General features: G+C 45.0%; 4 protein-coding genes across 4 annotated transcripts; 2 read left to right on the top strand and 2 right to left on the bottom strand.

Moving 5' to 3' along the window:
* Positions 1-1,109: 1,109 nt before the first annotated feature.
* TEOVI_000857000 (uncharacterized protein) lies at positions 1,110-3,206 on the bottom strand (the record flags this gene model as incomplete). The annotated part of the gene is made up of 1 exon (XM_067222741.1): positions 1,110-3,206. One exon carries the CDS (start codon positions 3,204-3,206, stop codon positions 1,110-1,112), a length of 2,097 nt encoding a protein of 698 aa, XP_067078842.1.
* Positions 3,207-3,769: 563 nt separating this feature from the next.
* TEOVI_000856900 (uncharacterized protein) lies at positions 3,770-4,123 on the top strand (the record flags this gene model as incomplete). Its single annotated transcript, XM_067222740.1, has 1 exon — positions 3,770-4,123. One exon carries the CDS (start codon positions 3,770-3,772, stop codon positions 4,121-4,123), a length of 354 nt encoding a protein of 117 aa, XP_067078841.1.
* A 1,329-nt stretch (positions 4,124-5,452) lies between these two features.
* Positions 5,453-7,822, bottom strand: TEOVI_000856800 (uncharacterized protein; the record flags this gene model as incomplete). The annotated part of the gene is made up of 1 exon (XM_067222739.1): positions 5,453-7,822. One exon carries the CDS (start codon positions 7,820-7,822, stop codon positions 5,453-5,455), a length of 2,370 nt encoding a protein of 789 aa, XP_067078840.1.
* A 418-nt stretch (positions 7,823-8,240) lies between these two features.
* Positions 8,241-8,549, top strand: TEOVI_000856700 (uncharacterized protein; the record flags this gene model as incomplete). Its single annotated transcript, XM_067222738.1, has 1 exon — positions 8,241-8,549. One exon carries the CDS (start codon positions 8,241-8,243, stop codon positions 8,547-8,549), a length of 309 nt encoding a protein of 102 aa, XP_067078839.1.
* Between the last annotated feature and the right edge of the window lie 429 nt (positions 8,550-8,978).

The raw sequence follows: 8,978 nt of genomic DNA, 5'->3' as shown, positions 1-8,978 counted from the left end.
ATATATATATAAATAAATATAAATTTAGATATATAGATATATAGATATTATATATAGTAGAAAGAAACAAAATAGAATAAAAAGAGCAGTATGAAGAATTGTACAGCAGCAAAAGCGCCACGTAGAAGCCACAGATAGTGTACAAAAAAAAAAGAAAGAGGAAAGAAGGAAAAGCTTCTGCATGTGCATGCGTTTATATAATATTAATGTGCTCACCCTCATTCCTGTACGGAAATGAAAAGATATGTGGAAAAGAGGCAGAAGTGAAGTACAGCAACAAAAGAAGAACCTCAGAAAATGCTGATGAGTATGTTCATTTTTTTTTTAATCACAAAACATCATCCACGTGGATAAGGGGGAGAATCTATTGTATCCCGTATTTTCAACAAAAAGGAAGTAGAAAAAAGAGGGGTTTCAACGCAGCCGAACCCGCTACGGAAGATTTTAAATAAAAAAAAGATATGAAGTGTTTTCTTGATAAATTTTGTTTCCATATTTCTCAGCATTGCAATAATGAGTTACTTGAGGTTATGTGTTAGGCATGCACGCAAATATAAGCACGTCTAAACACAAATGGTCATCTCCAATACGTATAACAACAGTTGAGTGAAAAAAAAAAACAACTGGTTGAGTAAATAAAGACACAAAAAAAGCGACAAAAAAACAAAATACAGCCGTCAATAACCGCCTGCGTGCTACCTGGTAGTCGCAATTAAGATGATGATGATCCAACAAATGAACAAAAAAAAGAAAAAAAGAAAAAAAGAAGAAGCGACCAGTAGGGAATGGTTGTGTTACCTCAATTCAAGCCAACCAGATGTGTAACAGGAGTGCATACACCTCTATATGTTTACTCTCAAGGGAATATAACGTTGAGAGGGCGAGAGGGAAATTTATCCATTTTATCATCGAAACACGTAACTAAAATTCCCTCATATGCTGCTACCCCCGAATGCTCACACCTGTGTCATACAAATATATAAGTATATATATATACATACGATCTGGCGTTTTCTCTCCTTTCCCCCAGCTCCCTTTTTTTTTTCTTCCCCTCCTTCCTCCCTCCCCCCCCCCCTTCTCCTTTTATCACTTACTTAATGATGAGGTTGTCACATCACTGGTTCAACAATCCTAACAGCAGAACTGTCCTTTAGCAACGTCTCACGCACCGCGATACTGTCAGCGCCACGGAGGACTCTCAAAAGCACCGTGTTATTATCACAAAGCAGCGCCTTCCTGATAATCTCCTGCAGAGACGCTGCGCCCGATAGCGGCTGTCCATTGCATTCAAGCAAAAGATCGCCTTTCTGAAGCCCCAATGAAATATCATTTGTTGCATCACCATTACCGATCTTGTCCGTATCGTCACCGCTATCACTACCATTGAGCTCATCTGCTCTCGGATCCGCTTCGTCGGACTTCCTGCCGCCCATCTTCACACGAACGCATTCAAGAACTGAGTTTATCACGCACGAAGAAAAATGCCGTGATATATATTCCGCTGGAGTTTCATTTACACTTTCTGAAATGAGTGTTAAACTTCTCACAAGTGGGGAAGGTGGCGTCACATCAGTTGTTGGACACCCTCCATCACGCGTAATTGAGCCACGAGGTACCGCAGTTTGAGAGTACGGTCGCGAAAGCGGGGTGTGTCTCCCAACAGGCCATTCAAACACACCCGTAAGCGTACTTCTGTTGGGGCCAACGAGGGCGGTGCTTCGGCGTTGTGAAGAAGTCTGTTGAGTGTAACTCTGAGCACAACTGTTTGTGCAGGACCACTCCAGTCGGTACTCCGTAGAGCAATCCACACTTTCCTTCGCCAAGTCAGCGGAGCGGGTGGAGGAAACCAAACCTATGATACCACCTTCAATTCCACGCCCGCTGCAATGCGTACAGGGCCGTAACTGCCTCGGAGTGGTTAGGCGGGAGACGGAGGTATGGGGACTTTCACCTGCACGACGCACAGAAGGCCTGTGAGGCACGCGCGGTGTTGTCACGAGCGACCGCCTTGAAAACTGTGGAGTGCTACTCGCTGAAACTCTCGACATCCGTGGCGTGGTGGCGGAAGATGCCCTCGGATGCCGCGACGATTCGTTCAGAGGTGGCTCCGGCTTCGCTGGCGTCGCAGAAGCACGTGATTCACGATGTTTACGTGACAGCAGGCTCGGTGAAGTCTGGCGGCGATGTTCTGGAGAGACTTCCGCGTCCGTTGCATACAGGCGTGTGCGCAATGGTTCTGTGAGACGACCTGGTGATTCTAATTGCCTATCCGCTGTGCGGCTAGAGACAGATGCCTTCCAAACCTTTGAGATTGGAATCCGTGGCACCGGACTTGCGGGGCTATTGGCGCTGGTTTTTGAGGCACCGGAGGGATGAGTCTGATTTGCCTCCGCACCCGCAGCAGTCCACCGCCGCGAAGAGTTCCCTGCGCTCGGTGAGGTCGTCCCGCTACACATCGTGAACAATCGGCTTCGCTGCCTCTCGTCACTCACAGCCGTGGTCCGTGCGTCCATGAATTCGCTCCGGCTGGCCTTATTTCTCGAGGCTGAAGTGTGATTAATATCTTCAGTGGTGCCGGTACCGCCCTGGCAAGTGCTGCGGTCTTTCCGGGATTGCGCCACCTTGGAACTTGACAACAGACTTGTTGGACGCCTAATGCTTAGAGGAATGCTTTGGCTACTTCTCGTTATTGTTGCCGCCCCGGCAGTACCGGCTGAGAGTCGCGAACTTCTAAATGACGTCGAACACCCCCTTGACGGCGCCTGTGAAGGCCTTTCAGAGCTCGCGGTTTTGACTGGCACGCTGCTGATTTTTTGTATTACTTTTTCAGGGTGTCGTTGTGATTGCACCTGTTGCGAGCTTCGTGGCCCGTTCGTCTGTGGTGACAGCCGTCGGGAGTGTACAAGAAACAGGTTTCCAGCAGCAGTGTAATAATCCTGAAGGTATTTGTTGCACAGATCCTCCATGGCGATGTTGAACATACGGAGAGCCACTTCAGGTATTGGCGTTACCGCATCCTTCCGGGACAAGAGTAATTGACGCTGACGCGCTTCTGAATCACCTAAAGATTGTCCCCCCTCCACTGCATTGATGCCTTTTTTCCGCCTTGCAGAACCTCCATCCACTACCTCCCCTTTTTCCTTCTCCTTTTTGTTTATGCCTCTTCTTAAAGCTGCCGTAGACGCTGTTGTTGCTACCTTCTCCATATCCCTCTATTTCCTATTATATATGGTGATTTCTCTTTTTCTTTTTTTCTTCTTGCTCTTGCTCTTGATCTTTCTTTTTTTTTATTATTATTTATTTCCTTCCGTCCTCTCTCTTTCTCTCTTCCTTCCTTTCGCCCTTCTCTAAGGATTTCTTCCCCGTTTTATTTTTTTTTTACTAGTGCCTCACCTTGTTTTTTTTACTGCGCGTATTATTATGAATTTTTTTTTTCTTATATCGGTTGTCGCCCCTTTTTTTATGCACTTCTTTTCTTCTTGTTACCAACGAGCCAACTTAATCACACAAAACTCTCCAATTGCCCAAATGACTAAAATTCACGTACACTTCACCTCAAACTTCTAATAATGGCAACCAAAACTCCCAAGTACCCTTCGGATTTGTCCCCTTTCCTTTATTTATATTTACCTTTCCTCTCTTCTTCAACTGTTTCTTGTCTTTCTTATATATATATATATATCCTCCTTTCGTTTCTCCTTCCTTTTTCTTTTTTTCTTAATTTTGGGTATCGTATGATTAATTGGCAATTGCAAATTATACAAATGAAATGATTCGAATAAAGGAAAGAAGAAGAAAGGAAAAAAACAAAAGAGGCCCGATTTCAACCTTCCGCCTCTCCTTCCTTCAGTTCCCTTCAATTAAACAAATAAATGCACACAAATGTATATTTGCTGAAGATTACACGTTTAATACCTTCACGATACACAAATTTCAAATCCGCTATTGCTTTATTCTTCAGCTAAAGTTGCAGCAACGGGAAGGGGGGGAAGGGACAAACAAATCAAATCAATCAACTCAAATAATAACAACAATATTAGTAATAGTAAAAGTAGTAAATAATGGTAATAATAATGATGTATGGGGATATGTAAGGAGGAATAACTTGACAACGTCATGGTAACAATGAAGAGAAGAAAAAAAAATGACAAAACAAAAGAAGAAAGAAAGAACGGAAGAAAAGAAAAGAAAAGAAAGTACTTTCTTAACAAAAAAAGTAAACAAGGTGAAGCATAATAATAACGAAAGGTAACAGCAACTGCAGTAATGATGGCAATTTCAAACCGTCCCGTGGATTTATGTCGTCAATATTCCACACAAATAACCAAACAAGCAGACACTCTTACAAAAGTATACTAACGCATAAACATATGTGAGGTAATGATACAAAAACATGCATCGTACAATGTTCATAACATAAGAAGTTCAGTTATTCATCTGTCCCTTTTCGTACATTTTTCTCGCATTACCACTATCATAAGTGAGTGATTCCACACACACTATTAGACCGTATCCTTTTAAAACTTAACATACAAATAAAATGCAATACCGAATGACAAGGCGCAGCCGTATTCACAATACTCTTTCCCTCACCCAAATACACACATCACATTACATCACATTACAGTATTATACATCATTGGTGGAAAGTTGGATGTGAAAATGCCGAATATTCCTTCTTTTTTTTTAGAAGAAAAAAAGAAGAAAAAAAATTTGGAAACCTTTCTGTTGCGGTAACTCCTATATATATATATAAATTCCCATCTAATTCCTCCCATTCTAGAGCGCCTTGCAGTCATATCTTTACCCCTACACCAACATAAATAAATAAATATATATATATATACCTTACAAAACACAGAAAAACAGAGAATGAAGAAAGAAAAAGGAAGAAGAGGAAGAGGAAGCCATCATAAATAATGCCAGAAAGGGTGAAGGTAAGAGAAAAAAAAAAGGAAGCAAAAGTGAACAAGTTTTTAAGTCTGTGCGTATAGATGTGGGAATGTTGGAGCATGGTATAGGTACTCAGCAATAATGTTTTCCCCACACACGCACACGGTCTCCTTCCCTCTCTTTATCTTTCAACTGCGCCCTGGCTTCAGTAAAATCGGGGGCGAGACTGGATGGAAACATCACCACCACCACAACCACCACCACCACGAAAAGGATAAGAAAAAGAAAAAAATAAAGAAAAAACAATAGTGGTTTTCTGCTTATTTTCCCCTTCTTCCCCTTTCCTTAGGCCCCAAGTCGCACTAGACGAAAGAAAGAAAGAAAGAGAGGGAGGGAGGGAGGAAGAAAGAAAAAACAGAGACAGACCGAGACACCGAAAAGAAAAAGGATTAGACCTCTCCACGCGGCATCAACACATCCACTGAATACTGAAACCCCACCGCCTCTCTGCCTCCAGCGTCGTGGTTGCTCATTCACCGCAACTATTTGAAGGAGAACTTTATCGGCTTAGTTTCCGCACATAAGATTCCAAATCTGCTGTGGTCATTGTGCACCGCGTGCGTTTCAACCATGACGCCACGCAAGACAATGCCACTTCATCGCAGCCGGTGTGCCCAGAGGGGCTGGAACCGGCAGCGCCACTGCCACTCCCACTTCCACCAACACCATGAGAACTACCGCCACCTTTATTGTTGGTGGGATCTTGTCCTCTAAGAATAGCACAGAAGCGGGTAACAAAACCTTCATCGAGCAGATCCATCTCATATGGAACTGACACCAAATCCACGAGAGGTATATTATCGGCACTGTCAGATATCGCCCTCAGCCACGCCGAGACATCATGCCTCTGATAGTTTTGGTTATCACTGATAATATTGGTACTCTCAGTGTCCCCGGTCCCCTCCTCCTCTTCACCGCTGCATTCATCGCCCTCTTCACCATCATCACTATCACTATCATCATCATTATCATCATTATCATCACTATCACTATCATTATCATTATCATCATGGTTGTCATCACTACCATCGTGGTTGGCTCCGTTAGCAGGAGCATATCTGTTCTTAACCTCATCACGGGGTCGCCCGCGTTTCCTGGAAGGCTCGTTATCACTGGCAGGAGGGTCCTCACTGACATCATTGTCCTCCATGTCATCATCCAGAAGTGATCCGCCACAGTGGTGTTGCAACGCAGCATCCCCACCATTCCCACAGACCCGCTCCACTTGAGATCTTGCCATAACGCGTCCTGAGACAATATGCAGTTGCGACATCACACCACTAAAGATTGTGCTCCCCGCCAGCACGTGTAGAATGACATTAGGTGGCGCAATGGTGGTGTACCAGCGGCTGTATTGCACAACGAGTTCGTTATTGGCAAACATTAACGGCTTAGCCCGCAGAAGTCGTATCAGTTCGTACTGCAGCGCAATGCGATGCCGCAGCGTCCCACGCATGGCTTGCAGGATCACCTCTAGCAACTCTCTTGCTACCACCTGCATTGATCCTGCTACCGAAAGCTCCGTGCGTTTGTCGACATTCATCCATCGGTGCTGACTGACTAAAATGCGATGTGCGACAGACGGGCACACGAGGGAAAGACGATGTGGCTCCTGCTGCGGCGCGATACCGATGTGAATAACTTCATCGAGCAACACATCACACATTGCAATAGTCTCCCTCGAAGGTGCAGTCGTCCACGCTCTCATCAGACGGCTTGTAAGAGCAATGCAGTCTTGCCCAACCTCAATCACACGGGCGAAGAGAAGCACCCACTCCTTATTCCTCGTACCATTCGTTAGAGATGTCGGAGCGTAACGGGGGTTGACACGGAAACGACGAAGTTGCTCCAGTACTGCGCCCCTCAGTGTAGTTGGCGGGAGATGTGGTGCGGTGTATCGCACTTCAGCGTCATCTTTGCCATAGTTGTTGTCACTACAACCGTTATGTCGAATATCCAACCGTTCGACAGGGGACATGGTGTAATATCGCTGACTAAAGAGACGCTGTTCTGCCCATAATCCCTTTGAGTCTGCTGTATATCCAATGTCCCCGGAAACCCACTCCACAATCACACCTTGAGCTGCGTCAGTGGGTGGATGGAGGACTGTTACATCTGACCTCAATAAGTAATCGTTGTGCAATTGCGAAGCAAACGAAACAGTGGTTTGCAAGCTCTTTCCTAAATCACCTCCCTCAGAACCGATACCTGAAACTTCAGCCTTGGGTGGTGGCCACAGTGTCAGCGGCACTATCTGTAAGACCAACCCATACTCCGGATGTTTCTTAGGCAGCAGTGGAACAATATTGCACATGACGGCGTGATCAACAACACATACGGATGTACACTCTTTTAAAGAAGAGGAAGATGAAAGGTTCACAGATGACGGCACTGCGCCACCTGACACACTTGCAACACCTTCATTCCCATCACCCTCACATAAGCTTCCACTACATGCACTCCTGGCGCAATCAGGAGGGGCGTCACTATTCTCTTCCTCCGATGGAACCATCGGCAGAAGGTTATTATTGGCACCCACTGCAGAAAGAGGACCCAACATATTCCCCCTATTATTTGGAGGCGTGTCATTTTCCCCTGCTCGACTACTGGAAACAGCGGCAACACCCGTATGCCAAAAAGAACGTGAGCTTGTCGGAGATAAAATGTATGATTGGATGAGAGTCAAGCCATCAGCAACGTTGACATCAACGCCATCACTGGTAATGGCCATATTTGAATCACCATCGCAGCTCCCCCCCTCAAGTTTACACCTTTTGGTGGCACTCCCTGCTGAACTCTCTTCTTCAACATCAGTTAAATGACTGCTTCTTGTGTTATCACGAGGCATACGTAAATATCCTCCTACCATTCCCTATTATGCAATAAAGAGAAAGGATAAAAAGGCATGAATTGAAAAGGAAACAGGCGGCGCCCCATACGAATGTTCACTTTTCTTCTCCCAGAGAAATAACAATAAACGTAACGTACTACTCACATGAAGGTGACGAGTCGTGAAAAGAAAAAAAAAGAAGCAAAAAAAAAGGAACCATGCGACTACGGAGGATAATGGAGAAGGAGGAAACCAATTTCTGGATATGAAAGCGAAACGACAGAACAAAAAACGCATAAAAATGGACTCAGGAAAGATGGAAGCGAAATGAGACAAAGCTATCCGAAGCTGCCGCACAAACACCAAGGTTCCCTTTCTTCACAAAAGAAAAAGGAAAAGGAAAAGAAACCGTATAACCATGGGCCATCTGTGACAACATCATAACGCCCACTCACTCATGTGCAACGCCTCACCATCTTCGCCCCTCATCCTCCATAAACAAATGCACGCATTTGCATTCTTTGAGCATCAGCCACGACACGAACATCGGCGGCTCCCCAACATAGCACAGTTTGCACATTTATCGTGTGATGATTCGACACGAACCAAAAAATTTACAAGCGTAACCGCATACACGCCACTGCCGGCAATTGACCTTTTTCCCTCGACCCTGTGTTCGCTCACAATGGTAAATGAAGAACACGAATTTAAAACAAAAAAACAAAAAACTACGGGTATCAGAGCAGTGCAACGCCGTCTGTGCTAGTCGTTTGTGGTTAATGCCAACACCGAACGTCCCCCACTCACCCACAGATGGGACGGCCCTTCGAAAACACGGGTGGGCCGTACAACTTCATAAACATGAAATTCGTGTGGCAAATCCTCCATTCAGCATTCCTCATTTCTCATCCTTTTCTTTTTTCCTTTCTTCTTCCCTTTTCTACACCGCCCCACACATATCCGACTAGTTCATACTACTACGGGTCTGAAGTTTGTCCCTCCAGCATCCCTTCCTCGAAATTGAGTTACGGGAAACAAAGTAGAAAGGGCTCCCATCCTCCAGCACTGCTACTCGATTTTGTTCATTTATTCCACCGTGCGAACTATCCCTCCCTCCCTCCACACACAGACACAGATAGAGAAAGAGAGACAGGCAAAGACACAACATCTCCTCATTTGGATTCCTTAAACACCC

This window comes from Trypanosoma equiperdum (assembly GCF_001457755.1).
Source record: "Trypanosoma equiperdum strain OVI genome assembly, contig: ctg_1688, whole genome shotgun sequence".
Classification (NCBI taxonomy): domain Eukaryota; phylum Euglenozoa; class Kinetoplastea; order Trypanosomatida; family Trypanosomatidae; genus Trypanosoma; species Trypanosoma equiperdum.
This window is presented reverse-complemented; position numbering and strand designations above follow the sequence as displayed.